Here is a 21,559-nt window from a genome sequence, read left to right as displayed (position 1 = left end):
CTTTTATTACACAGGAATTAAAAGTTATCTATTTCAACTACAAATATGTAAGGATCTCACTTACTACTGAGGGTTTTGTCTGGTTCAGTGTAACTAAACAATGGATAGCTAGGGAAGGGACAGAAAACAAGCAAGTAAAGTAGAGAGAGACTTTCTCTTAAGCAAAATGTAAGGAGTGAAGGGAATGAAGCAGCAAGATGGAAAAAAATCCCACACTCTCATCTTAGAAGTACTATGACAAGTTCCTTAGGATCCTTTATGATCAAAGATAACACTGGAAGAAACTTTGCACCTTGAAGTGAAAGAACGGAACATCAGTGAGACTGATGATCTTGCAAAGTGAAATACTTTGAACATCTCTTGTCACTGAAATGAATTCCTGGTGATAATTAAAAACCTGTCCTTGGTCTTCTAAATCTACTTCCTTTGACTTTGACATGCAACATTGCCAAAAATTAAGTACTGATTATATCATATATGTATGGGAGAAGTGAAGACGTCAACTTGAAAACTGTAATTTTCTTTTATGCTCATATGAACCCCCTAGGAGTAGAACAAAATTCAAAGTTTGAAATAATGATTCAGTCATTTATTCTGGATATATTCTTTTGAGTTATCTGAATTTATGGATCAAAGGTTTTATACTGTAAGCTTAAAAAAACCCCAAGAATCAACAGTAATGCAAACATTAAAAAAATTCTCCGTATTTCTAAAAGTATTTTACCCTAGGTACCCCTACTTGTTTTTGTGTCTGAAAAGAACATTGCATTTTACCTAATGAAAATGCCAAACCCAAACACAGACAAAAACATAGTGAGATCTTATAATCTGAGCAACTTCTCGAATGACAAGAAAAACTTGTAAACCACGCTGTGTCATCCTAAGCTTCTGTGACTACTCAGCAAATTCATCTAATCATGTTAAGAAAGCCGTGAAACTTTTAAAAAAATCAAAACTATATTGAACAAGATAAAAATATGTCACAATCACTGTAAACTTTATGGTTGAATGATTGAAAAGGGAGGACTGTTAGTGCAGTTTTCCTCTGAGTAAAACTTGATTGCCTCTGTATGTGATCCATCTATTACAAATATGGTTTAAATGCTCTTTGTGCAGTGGTCGATGTTCTTTGAAACTCAAACACAATTATAGAGAACAAGAAAGGTGTTCTACAGAGATTTATTAAAAGCTAACAAAAGCTGGTTTGCTTAGTCTTGGGGATGTACCTGATCACTGACATAGAGTAGTCCCAATGGCAATTTGTCTTAAAAAGTTCCTACCTACCAAGAAATAGAATGACTTCTTTTAACAGGAAATGACATTTATGAAAACTGATTGAAATATCCAGGTTCCAACTCAATATTTTTCATTTAGTACTTTGCTTGAAACAGAGATTTTCAGAAAACATGGATGATAAGTTGTAAACAGTAAAGCAAATTTGCAATTAAATGTTGTATTTTGTCTACATGATCCGCTTGTATACATAAACAGGAATAGGTTTTCCAAAATATGATAATGAAAATGTGCATTAGTAATCAGGAGCATTAGTAACCTGTTCTCCCATACCTTTTCTTCAATATCCTCAAGCTTAGTAACCTGCTACTTACATTCATTTAACAGAGGTGCTCCCATCATTGCAGAAGCTTGATTATTTTTTTTTTCCTGAGACACACAGAGCTTTGTGTTATTCAGCAAATTCAGTAAGAGAGATGTAAGGGTTCATGTACACTTAGGACAAAAAAATGCAACAAGAAAACAGTACAACAAAATAAACTGGAATATGCAGTTGACAAAGAAATATAGTGCCACTTGCTCTGTGGCTAGACCAAAAATAAGCGTAATCAAAGAAATAATTTTTTTTTCCCCCGACACTTCCTTTTCTTTGTTTCATGTCATATATGCATGTTTTGGAGCCCTGAAATGAGTTTCTATACCAGCAAATGAGCATATTGAAAAGATACACACTTACAGATTAAAGAAAAAAAATAAATAACCTCAGAACATCACCTGGATGCTGAATTCTATTTATTTTTATTCTCATTACTGTGTGGGGAAGAGGCCAGTATAAATTTAATTCATATTGCATTATTAGAAAGCCAGGATCCAAAAGGAAAAATGGAACAACTGAAGACATTTAGACACATTGATAATCTTGAAGAATCTGAATGAACCACATTTCTTGATAAATTCAGATGATGTTTGGAAACTTGAGGATACTGTAAATGACTGAACAAAAATATAATGAGTAGTTTCTTTGTTTTTTGAAAGTAATATATAAAATGAACCAAGAACTGTCTAAGTGGTAAAGAAGCTTATGTGCAAAATCCAACCCCTAAGTAATAGGAACAGATGCCATCTCCTGTCAAGTTTATTTTCCAGTATGTTTTTTTAAATTTTTTCCTATATCGGCTTGTAACAAACCACCATCAAATACACTGCAGAAAATCTCATCTAGCTAGCTGTTGCATGGCAATTCCTGTTATAAAAGTGCTGTGGTCTCACACATTTTGAATAAAACCTGATTTTGCAGTCATATGTGAAAAGCAGGTCTCAACATGAAATACCAAAGCATGATCTAATTATGAAATGAGCTCACCTCCACTAATAGCCCAAACGCAGTTTCAGATTTTCAATCCTTTTCAAACTTCCAGTACATTCCTTGTATAATCTCTGAATCTATCAAGAGAGTTTAGAGGACTGCATTCTGCTTCAGAGCAGATAGGCTTTACTCCTTCCCATTGTGACAAACTTCCTGAAAATACATAGGTATCATCTAGAGCTATTTTCAGCAGAGCTGTCTCTTACTTATGCCTGCTACTTGCCCACCTTTGGTTTTCTTTGGACAATTTTGTTTTATCAGTGGGCATAAGGCTCAGTGCAGTTTCTCTGTTTTGTCTTGCTCTTCTGCTCTGAGCATTGTAATGTAAAAAGCTCCATGTTTTTATTTTGAAGCTATCACACAAGATACAAGTTTTTAGGAAAAAAGTGAAGGAGATGCTTACAGATAGAATTTGCTGAATAATCTCTAAGAAAAGCAGACTATATAATGAAGTTCAAGTTTGCTGTCCATGAGAATAATTTTGATTCTATTACAGTGAAGGTAAGTACTGCATAAAAAAATCCCATAGGTTAAACCAAAATATTTCCTATGGGTGGTTGCCCATAAATCTTGTTTGCTGACAGAAAAGAATGAGACAGTAGGAGAGAAGAACTAGCAGATGCTGGTAATCATTTTAGCAAGCAGAATAAGCTTCAAGGATCATGAGTTAGATAAGGAAGAATGTTATTATTTGCCATCTGCTACTGGTTTATTATTATGTCAGCATCTGGTGCCACAGAAAGATCTCTGTGATGTGAACACACAAAGCAAATTTAGACAGTTTTCTTCTGCTTAAAGGAATTCTGCTGAAGGTAAACATTACAGGCCTTGCCACTGGTCAATTTGCTTAGCTTTTGATGTATGCTATTTAAAGCCTGATAAAAAGTAAACATATAGAGTTCACCTCAGTGATTAAATAGTACAGTCTAATCACTAAGAACTGAATAATAATCCCACAAGGTTGGCATTAAAACTTTCTTTCTATTAAATTTTGGCTGTTTTTTTGTTTCCAAATGTCAGGCAGCAAATATCTAAGTTTGAGCAAAGCCAGTTGGTTTGAAAGTCTTAAACTGAACAATAATAAAGTGGGGCACAGATCTGCCCCAGCCCAGGCTAGAAATTTGCACATATATTTTTTTATAAAATACTGTTTGGTTAACGTTGTTACTCAGTGGCAGGATTATCTATGTTCCTGGGGATACTGAAGGACGCTAAATACATTCAAGGTGCTAACATTTCATATCCATGACAGGTAGTGCAAGAGATAACATGAAACTTCAGTAACCATAAGGTGTTGGTGGACCCACAGGTTAAACTGCACCAGTACACGTGGAACGAGCTACACTGTCCTGCATTTATCTGTTATATAGAATGAAACAACCCTTGCATGCGAACCAACCTTGTTCAGCAGAGGCAAGACATTAATCTGATAGATTACAGGGCTGAGCATGGAGCTTGCAAGGCATAAATGTACTTACTTTTGGTGTTGGGCAGGATGCAGTGGAGAGGCGAGAGGTGGCTTGGGCACGAGGAGATTCTGAAGGAGTAGTACTGAGGGAGGCTGTATCACGTGGGAGAACCTGAACACCACGAGAGATGATGGAATCTGGAATCTTAAAAAGAAGAGAGGCGGAATTAATAGCAAAAAATACACTGTATGTGAAACTTAAGACCTTGCCTCAAAAACACAGGAATAGCCCACTCCTCAGTTTGCACACCTCCTCATACTCAGTGCTTAGCAGTGGTTAAGGGCATACTTTCCTAATTTCAGTAACAAACGCCTAAGAAATATATAAGGTCACATTCTAATTGAAGTAGCACAGAACATACTAGTTCTGAAAAAACTATGAATCAAACATACTACAACAAGAAAGAATAAGAAAACAACGGTTTCCTCTTAAATCTTTGTTTAAAACCCAACAATGATTTCTACCATGGCATGAAGGGAGGCAGACTTTCCATTCACTAACCAGGGGGAAATACTTTGAAAAGAAAACCCTTTGCTAGAAATTTACTGCAGCCCTCTAAAAGTATGTCATGCAATGAGAAAACTTCTCACAAGAAATGTCATGCATTGAGTAAATACTCTTTATTCCATGAAGACTTTATTTCAGCTACAAAAATTCTCAATGTAAGGCTTGTGCTGCAAAAGCTACAGGCCTCTCTGGAATGAGCGAAGGCAAAAGCATTAGAAACCACCATCTAAAGCCAACACTTGGTTTAAAATACACTCTGTGGGGAAAATTAAAAATTCAGTCTTTTTTTACTTTCCACATAATATATTCGAGTACCAGTCAGGGAAGCATATCCCTCCTGACAAACGACTGGCAATCTGGCAACAATGGATGAGGAAAGGCTGGGAAAATCAACAACTTTTTGCCTCAGTCTTCACTGGCAACCTCTTCTCCCATACTTCTTGAATGGATGGACCTGAAGCCAGAGGGACGATTAAGCCCCACACTAAGGGATGATCAGGTTCATGACCACCTGAGGAACATGAACATACATGAGTATGTGGGACCTGATTACATGAATCCCAGAGTCCTGAGGGAATTGGCTGATGTAGTTGAGAAACAACTGTCCATGGCATTAGAAAAGTCATGGCAGTAGGATGAAGTCCCAGATGACTGGAAGTAGGGAACATTGCATCCATCTTAGAAAAGGGTAGAAAGGAGGAGCTGGGAACTACTGACCTGTCAGCCTCAGCTCTGTGCCTGGGAAGATGACAGAACAGATCCTCCTACAAGCCCTGTTAAGGCATGTGGAGGACAGGGAGGTGATTTGAAGCAGTCAGCATGGCTTCACTGAGGGAAAATTCTGGGAAAATTCTATCACAGCTAACCAGAAAATATAGACATTCAGATCTTTGAAGGAATACATATACACATGCATATTTTAAGATCTTTCTCTTCATTAAGAATTTCTTCATTAGCCTGATGTTCATGTTCTAAGAGGAGCATCAGAAGAACCCTCGTGTCTGGGGAAAGTGTCAGCAGCAGACAATAAAAGGAAGCAAGAAAGGAAAATCCAGTGTCAAGCCAAATCATGAATGTTGGGAATTTCCAGGCAGGATATTTTTAATAAATGGAGATGTTGTAACCCAGTCTGCATCTAGGCATTTTAAGCATACTTGCCTACTAAGGCTTTAGGGCAGATAGAAGCCACTGGTAAGTATGGCTTCCAGGAACAAGCCTGAATCCTAGCTGAAATAGGTTACATTTACATGTAACATGTAGCTGTTACATTTTTAAGGACGTTAAGAGAGCTTTGTTGCTTGTCTCAGTATAGTTAAAATGACCAATCCTTATACTTGTGTCATTAAATACATGTCACTTTCCACTTCCTTGGTTCCCCTCCACAAATAATGACTATGTCTAACTTGGCAGCCTTGACTTAGAAACACTGGGTTACACCTAGGGGATCTTATTTCACCATATTTCCCACCCTCCTCCTGTTAACAGTTTCTTTTGTTTCTAACTTGTTTATAAGTTGGGTGAAAACAGACTTTGTTCTCAGAGTGCCACAAACTGCCTCCTTTCTGCTCTACCATGTTCCTAGACTGTTTTTTGCCAGTCAGTTTCTGTCAGCTCTCCTCAGAGGATCTTTCAAGGCTAAGCACCTGATGCTGCAATGTCCACTGTAAATTCTGAAGTCAGCAGAGTTTCTTTTCACTATGAACAGCTATGCTGGGGATATCTTCCTCTTCAGAAACAGAGCCTAACTGGCCTCTACATGGAGTATTCTGATTTGCAAATCACATCTCAGAGATGTATCTTAGAGGTAAACTGAATCAATGATATTCAAAATGCTCAAATGGTTTGTAATAGAAGCATGATTTCCCTTCTGTTTACTTTTTCCCCTGAAATCCCATCTTAAATTTATTAAAGCCCAAAACCAGCTGACAGTCCCCAAGTTTTATATTGGCATAGATACTCGCTACAACTTTCAACGCTTCTTTTTAATGTCTATGGCTAAGGAAAATACAGCAAAAAATACACTTTCAAAGGGCATAAAATAAAAAAAAAATACAAAATGAAAGAAAAATAGCTTCAATTCTTCAAACAAGATACCTTTTAACTACTCTCCTTTGATAAAAAGCTGCATGCATCTTGATATGATTGTGTATGGGTCCATTACCCCTTTTATGTACTCCAAGACCCCACAATGAATAAAAATATTGCTTTTGGAAATGATATCATGAACCATTTCTCCCTAGGTTTACTCTGGGTGCTCTAGAGTACCAGATACTTCATACCAGATACTCATACCCTTCAGGCAAGAAACATTTTTATTTCCCACCATATTGAGCAATCATTGCTTCTACAATTTTATCTGATATCACCTTTTTGTAATAAAAACCTCTCTCTGCAATAAAGTGACTGAGAGAATCCCAGTTTCCCCTGAACTGCATGTGTAGTACTAATTTTTGCCTGTGAGAAAATGAAAATTTAAGTAAAACTTCAGCCATGATATTAATCAGAAAAGAAGCTGAAGATTAAGGGAAAAGATGATCACAGGCACTTAATTTCAGTAAGAATTATTTCCAAATCACTACCTTCAAATAAAATGTAATTACCAGAAAATAATTAATATATAAACCTATCTAGATTGTAGAGAAAAATTTCTCACTGAGAGTATAAAGTTAGGTCACAGAGTTCAAATTTTGCTCTTTTTCTAATATGAATGTGCTGTATTGCTAGATAAATTAGCACTAACATTCACTTTGGAGCACTACAACCTGCTGAATTTTGTGAATCTACTAGTATGTCTATTCCATTAGCAGAACCATATAAAAAAAATAATGTGACATGGGGAATTTCTCATTTTTCTCACCTGCATTTAGAGAGTTTTTGAATTTTAATATTAAAAAATTAAATTTAGGCAATATAACCTTATAATCAAGTCAGCTTCTTGTTAACTCTGTTAAAGAGTTAATAAACCCCTGAGAAATTTCTGTGTGTCACAGAAACCTGGAATAAAGAAGGGCAGGAACATTTTGGACAGATTGTTTTTCTAACTTTCACTAAGGCACACTGAGGATTTATGATTTGTCTCCCTAATATTTTTATTAATCTTTCATTTTCAAATAAACTGAATACAGAGCAGAGATCTCACAACTTTAAATGGAGTACAGTGAAATTCTTAGTTCTTAGTGAAAATAGTTTCTGTTTGTACTAGCTGGAGTGGAAAACCTGTTGCAACATACTGACAAAGACAGAAAGTAAAGAGAAATGGATGAAAGTGATGGAGAAAGATATTCACCATATCCATCAGTCATGGCTTCTACAATTTTTATCTGACCTGGCCTTTCTCTGGTGTACTTTTATTTTGGTTTAAATATTTCTGTTTTCATATTAGAGAACTTTGACAAGATCATTGATAAGAAAAAGGAAAATATATGAGTTCTTTATTCTCTTTTGCTCAGAACTGAAACAAAGATTGACAATGGTGGTGAGGTGAGAAAACGCTCTCTAGATGGCAATTACTATGACTTTTATACAAGAGAAAAAATGTCTTGAAAACAAAGTACAGCTTAAAAACCGCAATAACCTGTCAAAAAAAATAACCACTTTCTGCTTTGAATTTGAAGATCTGATTTGGATTATATAATGCATAAAACAATAGCTCAAGAGTCATCTGCAAAAGAACACAGAAACATGTATGACAGTTTAACAGTGTTCTTCCTAGAGGCTAAATTAACTGTTCTATTGGTACTGAGTAATTTGGTGCAAATTCTAGTTTAGTGACCTCAACTCAAAAAAAAACCCTCACCAAAAAACAACAACAAAAAAACCACCCAACCATGTATATGTACTATATAGCTTTATCATCAGATGTGTGAACTTTAAAGTTTTCACATTTCCTAAGTGACTTTTCAAGAGACACAGAATTATGTTTTAAATACAGAAGCATTAGGCTATTTGACTGATGGTTTAAATTACTATTTGCCCAAGGGAACAGGTCCTTTATTACCATTCACTGGAATAGTTTTCTACTATTCACCAAAACCCAGTAATTTATAACAAGTCCATTGCTTCCTGACTCCCAGAGTCTTCTGTTTTTGAGAAATTCTACTTCTACACAGGAAGCAAAAATGAGGCAGAAACTGTAAGTCGTGAAAGCAAACTATGAACACCCAGTGCAAATGCTGTATTATGTTGAGAAAAACACTGAGAGAAAAGCAGCAAAACAAGACAAAGAGGAAAAAGGTATCATTTCATAGCTCTAAAGCAGTAATTTTAGGAGATTATTTTAATTATATCCAATTATTGAGTATATTAGATGATAAAACCAGTGACTAATGAGAAACATAAGCTTTATAGCAATTATTATATCTCAGCAGATAAATTATTCTAAGTGACAACACACATGACCTTTACCTTGTTTATCCCTTTATCTTAAACAGATATTTTCTTTAACATGGTCTCTCAAAGATACCACTGATGTGTCTTTGTTAGAAGAAATAAATAGCATTGTCTGTGCATACATAGGCTAGGAGGCAGGCAGAGCATTTTTAGTTAGTGTTAGTGCAAAAGCCTCTTGGAAGTGTCTCTTACCAGTTCTCCTGCACTGCCTGCTGTGTGATGGCAATAACTGATGAGACCAGGGATGGGCTGTTGACCTCTAGCCATGATAACAGCTGGACTGGGATAGGATGGATGCTTCTAATGCACAACACATAACAGCCATGAATACAGTGACAGGAAAACATGAAACTGGACAAGCAAATGACCAAAAATGAATGAGGTGAAAACAACTGTGATACCAAAATGCCAAGCTCATATGAACACAGCCAGTTGAAATCTCAAGTTATTTCCTGCCTTTAAAAATGGCATATATTATTTATCTTTGCCTGCATAAAAAGAAATTAAACAATTTAAAATTTGCATAATAAGAACTGATACTTGCAAAAGATAATTACCTTAATTCATCCCTGCAAAGACATATGTAATCAGGATTTTCTGTATATTGGGAGATGATCTCCAGCTGCAGCTGTCTTAGAAATGTCAAGATGTCTCAGACCTGAATTCACATTTCTGGAGTTAGAATGTTGCTGCTTTGGTTTAGAAATTGTTTAATATAATTTTGACTTACTTAGACTTTCAATTCTCATAATAGGAATTAAAACCAGAACATTTGGAGTAGATATGGAATAACGCAGTTTGGAAAAAACTGTTTCCAAACACACAGGGATACATTATCTTTCTGTTCAAAAACTGAATCCATAAAACTGAGGTAAATATTCATATATTGTTCAAATAGTACAAAAATTCTTGGGAAGATATTTAAAATTTGAATTCAAATTATTTACAAATTATTTACAAATTTCAAATTATTTATTTTTTCTTCTTTTGCACTCTCCAATTTGTTATTTTAGTTTGAGTAATGCTGATCTATGATTATTGGTTAAAGCAAGGCTATAAAGACTTTATGATATTTAGTTTGTTGGCAGAATTTCACATCTTTTATGCAGACATGCACATTGGAATACAGTAATCAGGAGAGTTTCCTGCTTAAATTATTACCTGTCTGTCATACTTTTACCAGTTTCCAGAAACTAAAATTTTAATTTCAAATTAGATATTACGGCTTGCAAAGTTTTGTTGTGATTCCTTAACATGCCGCCTACTGGACTTTGCATGTTCAGGCGTGTGAATACTTTGAATTATAAAAAGCCACTAAAACCAGTCTGTCACATCAGAATGGTATTATAAAACATATGTTAACACCAAGATAATAAATGATATTTCTCCCACTGGAATTCAAAACAGAATTCATATATTTTTATGAAGCTCTACTTCTACAAAATGTACCTGAAATAAATCTGTTTGAGACGAAGACATCAATGTAGAGTCATAACACGCAAATGAACGTTGGTGGGAAGTGCCTGAGACAGAAACTGAAGGGTCTCCTAAGGAAAGAAGCCAGACTCACCTTAGCTGCAATGGCTGCTGCTGTTATATGTGAAGAAGAACTGTCCTCTGTTGAGGCAACTCCGCTATCCTTCTTCTCTTCCTCCTCTTCCTCACACTGCACTCCTTTGTCTTCTGTCTGTTTGTGAGGGCTGGTGGTTGGAGGAGGAGAAAGAGGAGGTGGTGGTGAAGGTAGATCTTCAAGCTCATCGTGTACCTCCTTCACTTTTACAATGGCATCCCGCAAAAGATCAATGGCGTGAGGTAGGGCTGGCAGTATAAACTGAAAGCATTCCTGTGCAGAACGAGAAGAGAAACCACTATGAAAAGCTACCTGCACCTGCAAACAGGAGTTTACTCTTTCAATATATTTGGGATTTAAGTGCATCTTTTCACGTGATCAGAAAAGTGTCCTTATGCACGTGATCAGAAAAGTGTCCTTATGCAAAAAATGTCCTTATGCAACTGCTCTTAAAAGAGAAATGAACTCAGAAACAGATCTGGTGACTATTCTATAAATTTTTGCTTTTTTTCATGCAAGTACAGTAAATTGAACAACAGGGCTATTGTGATGAGCTAATACTGAAAACAAGAGTTACATTTCTGTAATTATGTAATACAGAAAACAGTTCACAGCAACTGGCAGAATGCTACAAAAATACAGAAGAAAAACATTAACTATATCCCTGCAGGGATATTAGCTTCAAATCCTTCCTATTATGCTACCTTACAATTAGAGAACCATTCATAAGGGTTTTTATAATTATACTTTTATATAATTATATCCTTTTTTATTCATGGACCTATTTTACATACTGGAAGAATGACAAACTACACTGATGTCATTGTAATGCCATGTAACTAAAAAACCAAAAATTTCATTAACAAGCTATTTTTTAAACCTTTCCTTGTTCTATTATCTTACAAACAATTAGAACGTTTATTTTATATGGGTTGAGAAAGCGAAACTGCAGATGCTGTGCAATTGCTCTTGCTCCATAATGGGCATACACATAAGTACCACGTTCAGCTACCTGTGCTGCTGAAATACCCTGGTGCTTCATCAGATCAAAGCAGCAGCTCAGGACGGGATGTGCTGCAGCTGCCTGCTCTGATCGGGGTCAGGATGAAACTCAGGCTTCTCAAGGCTTATTCAGTAAAGTCTTGAAAAACAATCCAACAACAGAGAATCCACAACCCTTGCTGACAACATGCTTTAATGCTTAATTACTCTCAAAGTGTTTGGGGTTTTTTTCAGTTTTGTTTTGGTTTTCCATTTCTTTTCTTTTTCATCTGGAAGCTATCTCATTCATTTTGTGACTATTGTCTCATTCCTCTGCCAGGCACCGCAAGAAAGCTTCCTCATGTCATTTGAGGAGACGGCATACAAACATTTAAATATTGGAGAATGATAGCAGGGTCACAAGAAATAATTGCCATGGCAATGCAGTCAGGAACACACAGGTTGACAGAGAAAGCTGGCAATACTCCTTTTGTTGCCCTTCAGTTTTGTTTCAAGCATAGGAAAATTTTAAAAAATGTATTCTGATATTTTAGATTATCCAGAAAATAAGTAATATTAATAAGTTCATAAATTGATAATGAAATAAATATTTTCAATAAATAAAAATAATAACGCAAACAAAATAACAAGCAAAGAATCCATCAGAAATTACTGGAGTTTATATATCCCACTTTGTTAGTAAAACACGACTCACAAGCATTGCAAAGGTTCTAAACAAGAGCACGCCTTTCAGTTGCTTTTTTACGAGTAATGAATGACAAGTCAGACTACCTCATAGGTTTATAAATTCTTTAAACATTCAAGTTGGTAGTGCAAACAGCTGGAGTAAACCAGATGAGTACAAATGCTGTACTCATCTGGTTTACTCCAGCTGTATATAATGAATGTATATTAAAACATATTCGTAAAGATAATAAAGATGATGACTTATAATGTAACTGCAAACTGCAGAGTTATTGTGCCTTTACAGCATTAATTTTAAAATGGTTCAAAATAATGAAGCATACAACCATCATTACTTTAGCAAAGAAGCAGATCTCAAGTAAGTGAGAAAAAAGAACCATTTCTGATCTGACCAATAACTGTAATAATTGACTATTTAGAGAAGCATGTTCCCCACTCCAGCAGTGAAATAAAGCCTTGCTGGCTTCAGTGTTAATGCCCAGATTCCCAGTAAGTCCTCCAGAAGCTCATGTTGCATATGAAACTCATTGTTTTAGGCAACTGTTATTGCAATTATAAAATGTCAAAGACTTAATAAACATCCGGTCATTTCACACTTTTCCTTCTTCCATAACATTAACTATATTTTGCAAGACTAAAAACAAGCCAAAAAAACCCTACAAAAATGGAAGATTTCTGCAGATCTGGATTCAATGGTATATGCCACACAAATGTTCTCTGGTGCATGTTTGGCATGCAGTTCATTTTTGAGGTGAAGCATTTACACTGCTGTCATTTTCCATTAATATTTTATTAAAGAAATATGTATACTGCTGCAAATTCATAGCTTTATATAAGCTTCTCATATGATCCTATTTATACAATGGAAAGGAAATTAGCAAGTGGTAAAAGAGAAAAATGAGGGAAATTCCTGGTGACAATCTGTCCTTTTTGGTTCTTGGGATCCAGTCTTTTATGGGCCAATTTTCTCCACTCTTCATCTTGAAAGTTTTTGCTCAAATCTGAGACTTTACAGAGGTCTCATACTAAAAGAAATCTCATACTAAAATGACAGGACAGATCATCATCATGACAGGAACAAATAAAAATCAGTTTATTAGAAGCTTGCTTGTATGATGAAATCATAGGACTTTTTTCCGGTAGAATTACCTTTTTTATTACTTAACCCTATATCAAACTACTCTTAAAATACTTATTAATGTTTTTTCATTTCTTTTCTTCATTCACTTTCTGCAGTTTACCTATCTTTAAAGTCTGATTGCCTCAGGACAATGACAATTGCTTCTGTGGGTTAGGAGTGCTCCTGAACACAATAAAAACTATTAGAGATTGTAGGCTATTTCATCTCTCTCCTAATTCAGCAAAAGAAGTATTTACTTGTGAAATAACCTTCTTACTGGTACATCACCTCTTTAAAATGGGGAGTCATTGCTATGTTAAATACAGGTACATATATATGATTTCTCATGTGTAACTGGCTGAATTTCAGGAAGGTATACTCCCACCTCATCATCCTCCAATGCATCTTGTGTCTTTTGAAGGCTTTTAAATTTCCTTTAAGTCACAGACTCACTAGATTTCCAGAAATGATGTAAGGAATGGTAGAATCATAGGAGGGCTCACACTGAGTCCTTGAACTGAAACACATCCACAGTGCATCTGAAAACCTGTGGTGGCTGCTTAAGACCACAGTATTCAAAACATCTCCTCTTCAACTTCCAGGTGACAGCCCATATAAATGTTGTTTTTGTATCTCCAGACAGAAGTCTAAGAAACAGGGACTTCAGAGCTGCTGCTAAACACATCAGTACTGTCTGCTCCGTGCCTGGGTACCACAGGTTCATCAGATGTGTACCAGGAACACATTTCTTAGAGGCCAGAGGTAAAGACATTTATTAACAAGGCCAGATGTAGTCTGAGTCTGGAAGAAATAGATTCTTGTGACTGATGGGGAACCTTCCTCAGCAGTCTTGTATCAGGTTGTACAGATCACTACTCAGCTTAGCAGTATTTCTGTGGAGAAGATTGTTTTTCTAGCAGCCAACTACGAAGAAATTAGTGAAAGATCTAGTCTTACTAACACACACAAATCCCTGCTGGAGTTTAATTCTCTTCCTCTCAGCTATAGAGTCAGACAGAAAGCATGGATGAAGACAAAAATTCTAACTTCTCCATCCAAACAGAAAAATGCAAGAAGAAAACAAACTTTATAAAGGGTGAAAAGTCTGATATACCCATATAGAGAAGATTAAAAAACATTCTCAAACATTATTTCCCTTTCTTCCCTCTTGCTGATCAAAACAACAAATGCTCCACCAATTTCTACCATATACTATGCATTCCTGTTCTGTATAAAAGTGAATGATTTCTTGGAAGCTGGAGACAATCCAGAGACAAGGTACAGCTAATTAGGGAAAAAAGGGCAAGTGTAAGAGATCATCAGACTCTTCACTGCCTGCTCAAGTAGGTGCTCTCTTGCACTACATGTAAAGCTGTCCTGGTCACACGGCACCTTCAGTCAGAGTGGAGTGGGACGGTCCTTGGCTAAGAGTGATGGTGTGGTAACTTTACATGAACATGCATTTCCATTCACTTTTGTGAAATTTGTTATAGTGGACACTTTCTACCATTTGAAACAAGGAGAAGTGCTCATCACAGTTCCTTCCTAGCAGATCAGTAAGAATGTTTCTTACCTGTGACCCTTTCTTGCTACCTGGAAGATTAATGATGAGAGTTTTCCCTCTGATTCCACACACAGGCCTGAAATGAAAGAAACACAGACTGAAATTCTTGCATGCAACTATCTCCACTATCAAAACAAAAGGAAAGCATTTAAGATAGATTCTATGATTTATCAGATTTCGTAAACTTAATTTCCAATATATTTGCTGATTATGTTCTCATGAAAGAACTTGGGAGAAGCTGAGGTGATAAAGCATAAAATAAGAATGACAGGGTCTAACCTTAATTTGATAGTATAAACACTGGCTAGACTTCAATTTTTTTGAGATCTGTGTAGCTCCCTTAATTCTACTGTTTACTTGTGCCAATACATTATTTGATATAGTCCCTATTTGGTCATACACATGGTTCCTTTGCAGTGTAATTGACTGTGTCAAACACAATGTCCCTAGCCAGGTAAAAATACTAAGTTGTGCCTGTTGCATTAATTCAAATAGGTTCTTTCTATTTAAAGATCAAACATAAGAAAAGCAGAGAAGGAAGTTACTCTCAGGTGAAAATTGTATTTATGCAATTCACATATAATTCTTCCTAATAGTTTCCCCTCTCTCTCTAGAAAAGGCAAAACCAACCGTCAAAGACAATCCACATTTTATACCATCATTTATTGGTTGCATGGCATTTTTTAGCAGGGTAACAAGTACTTCCATGACAGCTGGCACAACGCTCACAAGTAAATAGCACAGAGATCACTCTGTGCCACCAAATGAACTTTTGATATCACACTCAAGCCAGCCTGAAGTGTTGTTTTCAAATGGCAGTTTGAGTATTGCCTGACTCCTAGCCTCTCTTTTCTCATATTGCCTTCTTTCACACTATGTACCCCCAGTTTAGAAAGAATTCCAAGCTGAGGAATCTCTACTGCAGCAGAGAAGAGCCTGAATTAAAGAAATGTGTTCATTTACTCCTGTTGCAGTAGTCAAGCTTACAGAGTACAAACTCAATCCAGCAAATCCCATACATGGGTTACAGTTTATGGCAGACTTAAAACAAAGGAAATAAGAACTGCCCACAGAGGGATAAAAATGGAATAGTGGAATTGCGTTTGGTAGACAGCTCCTTTAGTAGTCATCTTCTTGTCTCTTCTACTCTGCTTTAAATATTTTTGAGCGATATAAGCTAAATGTCCAGTACAACCACCCAATAATCAAAAAAGGAATAAACCAGCAGCCCAAAACTCAAATTTCAGCTGCCAATAATCAGACCTAGTGGCTCAAGAGAGAAATGGAGCTGTCAAAAATTCTCAAGAGAGTGTGCAAAAGTAAAAGTGCTTAGGAACTGCATTGCTGGCAAAAGTATTGTGTTTGCTTTCAAGAAAACCACACAGATTGTGCATGCATGACAGGGACTTTGAGAGATAAATTAACAGTATTCCTCCAGAGCTGGGGTAGTACAAGCTACGGTAGTTTTTATCAAAGGGATTATTTTTGCCAAAAAACCCCATTTTAATACTTGATACACACAGAAAATTTCTTCACTCACCTCAAAATACAACAGTTCTAAAATGAAAAGGCAGCTATTTAAGAGTGTGCATCAATATGACAAATAACCCGGCACAGAAAACACAGGAGGATACAGTCTCTAACACAGACAACAAAGGGAATTTAATGAGACAGTGCAATTACCATTATTTGAATTTGGCCTCTTCTCTGAAGTTAAGACTTATGGTCTTGATAACAATGATAGTCTTCAATGATTTGTGCTCAGTCATTGGATAACAATAAGTAATTCTGTGGAAAGAGTTCACCTCCTCATATTTTGAAGGAAGCAGCCTTACCTAGAGAGCATGCCCAGAGGTGTAACATTAAGTGATCCCATCAGCATTGCCAGGGCCATTCCTGGGGCCTCTCGCTCTATTACTTCTTTAGTGGCCTGCAACCAAAGATTAATAACAAACTGAGTGAACAAGTGGAAGGATAAGGCAAAAATGAAACCAGCTAAAAATAAAGTAGGAACATCTCCTCATCCAAGAAATGTTGTTACTAAATTCTTAACTGAAACATGCTATAGAGTTTTCTTTTGGTTGTGTAAAAGCAAGGAGTTGGGATGAAGGACCTTTAGCAGCACTGTGAAGATTCTTACAGAGAGTTATGAAAAGTCAGGACCCTATAAATATAAAAAGTGTTAATCAACACCACAGAAATAACAAGTCAGCCTCCAACAGAAAGGAAAAAGTATTTGAGAATAAGCAAAGAATGTAACTGCCTTCTCTTCCGCATCAATCTTGTGCATTTTCCTGTTGAGATTTTCCCAGGCATGAGAAGGATGAATCAGTCTGCGCAGAAGATAGAAAAAAAAATTTGCAAAGGGAAGCCCATGTAGCAGGCAGGCAGGAAAATAGTCAAATGGTAATGATAATGGCCAGAGGCTGAGGCCTTCCCTTTTGATCATGTCAGCAAAACAGCAGTTCCACACAGGCTGGTGGCTTTTATTCATAAGCAGTCCATACACAGTGAGCATTGAAAAGTCTGGAAACAGTCTGAAAATTCTTGTCTTTTTATCCTTTTCCCAAACAGGGAATCAGATGGAAAATCATGCACAATCTTCTGTCCTTACTTCCTAACAGAAATTTTCTCAAATACACAATCTGTCCTGTCTCCCAACATCTAACTTAGGACACAACATCTCAAAGACAGGTTACAGCCCCATCCTCTCTTCATTTCCCCCACAGTAGCTGCTGTTCACTGGATCATATTGCTTCATGCTCTGAAACAAGATTCTAACTTATTCAGCACAACTAAATTGATAGCAATAGTGATAAAACTGTGAAATCCATAGTAGAACCTACAGCCAAACTACAATGCTTTGATGGTACAACTATCAAAACAGAAACAGAAAAGAACATCTTAAGTATAAGGACACCTTGAATAAGCTGAATTTCCTTTGCAGTTTGATATAGAAAAAACCCAGGCAAATTGTTTTGTGGGAAAGATTCAATTATAAATCACATACTTGTACTTTTGTAAGCTCTTAGTTTCCAAATAGAAAACTAAAGCACTAGAGAAGGGAAATGACAGAATTAACCCAACAGCATCCCTTAAAGAAGGACGCTTGCATGTAAGGGTTCTTACATGAAGCAATAAATAAAACAGAAAAAAAAATCCATCAAGAGTACAGACATTCAAATGGCCATATTCTCAGACATGATCACTAGCTTTTGACATTTTTAAAGGAATATCAGAATACTAATTAATTAGAAATTAGTATCAGTATTAGAAGACATCACACAGTGCTGCCATGTAAACCTTTGAATGCTTTATTAATAAACAAACTTGTAATGTGCTCAGTTACAGGAAGCTGGAACTTTGGTTTATAAAAAATCAAGCAATTTTAATTTTGTAGCTGACACCACAGTCTCCTGTATTTCAAGCATAGCATGTTGGTTTTTGGATCTGCCATCCTCTACGCAGAAACAGAAAAGTCATATAAATACAACCCAGTGACTTTACACAGGGGAAAATAAGAAGAAGTGAGCTTGGAATGATGTAGACAAAAATAAAACTCCTCCATGGAGAGAGATTACCTTAAGATACCTTAAGATTTCATACCTGCTGAGGTATGAAATCATCAATTACATTAAAAATTATTAAGACATCCATAGACCTGGTGATTTTTATAATATAGAAGACAAAGGCATTGCAATGGTGAAGAGACACTTTGCTGACCATAAAAAAGGTAAGTGAAACATGGAATTCTGAGTGCGCATACATAGCAAGTCTGTATCTATGCCTTTTCATTTCAGTTAATACCATGCTTCAAAGCTATTCAAAACTGTTTTTAAATATAAAGTGCATTTTGAGATTTATTTTCTGCCCTTGAGCACAGCGACACTTTGAAGATATCATTAGTTAAAATTCTGAGCAGGCTTCAAAGGTAGTACAAGATGCAAGACAGTCCATGAACAACGATCCTGCAGCTCAGGGATTCCTTCAATGAAATTCAAGTCCATTCTCCAACTTCACAAGAAAAATGACCTTCACAAAATGTCGCTGCTAGCAGGCAATGTGATTATTAAAAATGTATAGACTAAGCAACAAAATCTGAAAGGGCATGAAGTCCAAGCAGCAGTACGATCCTCAATACAAGTTTCTAAAAATAGTTGTTTCAAATATTTATGCTTATGTTTATTACTACAGATGGACCTCTACAAACAAGGAAATGTTTCCTGTTTTCATGTTTACAGGCTGACTGGACTGGATGGATGTAACCAAAAAAAGCTGCTGCTAAGTAAACCACTGTTACAGTGACATCTGCTCTTGAAATTAGCCACTGTATAGTCCACTTCTGGGATGTCCTTAAATAACATGACTTAACATGTGCCCTGAACAGGAGCTGAAATCACCATCATACCGAGAAGCAGACTCTAAATTTGCTGTATGTATATGAATGAAATCAGCAATGCTGCAATCTGTAACAACTTTTTGTTTCACCTAACAAGGTACCAAAGTCCTGGTGGCCAGGTTTTCTTGTACTTTTTTCAGTATTTTTTGCTTGAAGGAAGGGTAGAAGAGAGATATCAAATCTAGATTTTCATCTGTGTCCAGTTCAGGAGTTAACTGCTGGGTACCAACACCTGCCTCCACAGAAACTATTAAGGAATTAGTGACTCAGCACCATCACACTTTACCAGTACTCTAGCAAGGCTGAATTAAGGTTGTTCAGACTTGTTTATGGGCAATTTTTTTGCTGGTGGTCTCACCATCAGCCAGCTGTTGCACGCTGCAGGGGGCCATAGTGTTGGCACAGGATGAATCACAAATCAAGGCCGTTGCCCTCGGCTCTCTTACAACAGCAGTGAGGACACTGTTGGGCAGATGCATGAAAAAATGATGTTTCGTTCAGAGCTGTCACACTGATGTCTTAATCAGGACTGAAGCTTTACAATGATTCTTGAACCTGAGTCTGGTGACTCAGGTAGGTGGAAAACACTGGAGCAAAACTGCATAAAACACTAAAATAACACCAAAAAGCATCCCCAGTTTCTGATGGACAAGTTGATAGTGCAAAGAAAACAGGTCCACATAGGAGGGAGGTGGAAGAGAGGGTTTCCACAGAAACAAAAATACTTGAAAGTAAAAGCCAGAGCTCAGGAGAAAGACAAATGCACAAAGTCCAGCTTGGAGGTTGCAAAGAAAGGCAAGGTTTGCAGTTTAGATAGGACAAGGGAATGTGCAAAGAAGGAATCTAAAGTAGAAAGGCAGAATTGCAGGAAATCCAAGCAGTAGGATTCTCAGAAGGGGAGATATGAGAATAGTGAGAAGGCAAGTGAATGAAGTGAATGGGATGGAGAACAGCAAGGAGGTTAGAAATTGAGGATTTTTAAGTTTCCTCCAAACCCAAACCATTCCATGGTTTTACAAAGAAAGGCTGCCCAAGGCAGCTTTGACAGAAAATAGATGAGGGAGAAACTCAGGAAAAGCAAAATGGGAAGACAAGACATGACAAATGTCGGGACGTGGGGTAGCCATGGAGAGAGACAATGGGATTGAAATAAAATGCTAGTTTCCACTCGAAAAAGGAGAAGGAGGGACAAACAATTTAATTATTTAGGATTTACTAAGAACATCTATGAAAGCAGTATTTCATTGCTTATATTTCATTGCTATATGAATAAATGCAATTGATTTTAAAGCACATTTTTGATTGTTTACAAAGTGCCTTTTTATTGGAGTTAGGGCATTATGTTCCCAAACCAACTGGTGTATTTTTAGACATCTTTGACGTAGTTGCGGTTGCTTAACAGATGGCTCACTGCCAATTGGTTTCACAGAGTTTTCTGCTGCTTCACTGCCTTTCTTTGCCTCCACATAAATTGTTAGATCAGCTTCTAACCTGTGGAAACCCTCCCAGGCAGTTATTGGAGGATATACCTAATGCAGACTGATTTAATTGAAAGACCTAGGACTACTCTTCTGGAAATGTTCAGAAACTCCTTATCTTTGTCTTTCAGGTATTAAGCATAGCAAAAGTTGACCTCAATAGTAAGCAATGATCCGAGACATTTCATATACACTGCAGCTGGTTTTAGGCAGTAATATAGTTTTACTTCTTCAACTAAAATGCAAATATGAGACTCAGAAATCATAATAAATTCAATTAACTTGACTGAGACTGCCTCTGTGGAAAATATTATTTCTGTTGAACAAGTTAAAATCTATGACTCTGCATAGAATATAATAGAGCTATAAATGAAAATTAATGGACAAATTTGCGGATAATTTATATTTAACAAACTACAGCATTAGCATCAATAGGATTTAATTACCTATTTGAGCTTTCCACTGAAAGCTGAAATCTTGGAAGGGCTTTACCAAAGAAATACCTATATAACCTCTGCAACAGAGCTCACAGACCCCAGAAGAGCAAAGAAAAACCAGAGAGATAGATCAGTCAAATATGCAAGAAAAGGGTTGGTCACGTCTGTCAACCAGTTGTTTAAGAAGTGTGCACTTTAGGAATAAAAAATGCATCTCTTATCCTGGAGATGAGATGCCTTCTTCAAAGTTATTCAGAAATCCTCTGCTGGAGACAACACAGGTACCAGTAATTTTTATTCACAAAGCAGCTATTTCAGCTTATTGTCTACTTTCCTACTCT

The 21,559-nt window shown here is 36.5% G+C and overlaps 1 protein-coding gene across 18 annotated transcripts in view; it reads right to left on the bottom strand.

Annotated features, from left to right (window-relative positions):
• The window catches only part of GPHN (gephyrin), a 270,224-nt gene that overhangs the window by 86,250 nt on the left and 162,415 nt on the right, over positions 1 to 21,559 (bottom strand). For 9 of the 18 annotated variants that reach the window (XM_064713509.1, XM_064713496.1, XM_064713499.1 and 6 more), the window contains 5 exons: positions 16,740 to 16,834; positions 14,914 to 14,980; positions 10,535 to 10,807; positions 9,157 to 9,264; positions 4,078 to 4,212 (listed from right to left, as the gene is read on the bottom strand). In XM_064713509.1, coding sequence (XP_064569579.1) covers positions 4,078 to 4,212; positions 9,157 to 9,264; positions 10,535 to 10,807; positions 14,914 to 14,980; positions 16,740 to 16,834 — 678 coding nt within the window. The remainder of the gene's footprint in view (positions 1 to 4,077; positions 4,213 to 9,156; positions 9,265 to 10,534; positions 10,808 to 14,913; positions 14,981 to 16,739; positions 16,835 to 21,559) is intronic. The other 9 variants (XM_064713503.1, XM_064713512.1, XM_064713515.1 and 6 more) reach the window with 1 other exon arrangement.

Source organism: Zonotrichia leucophrys, chromosome 5 (assembly GCF_028769735.1).
Source record: "Zonotrichia leucophrys gambelii isolate GWCS_2022_RI chromosome 5, RI_Zleu_2.0, whole genome shotgun sequence".
Classification (NCBI taxonomy): Eukaryota; Metazoa; Chordata; class Aves; order Passeriformes; family Passerellidae; genus Zonotrichia; species Zonotrichia leucophrys.
Note: the sequence above shows the minus strand (reverse complement) of the source record. Positions and strands in the feature narration are given on the sequence as shown.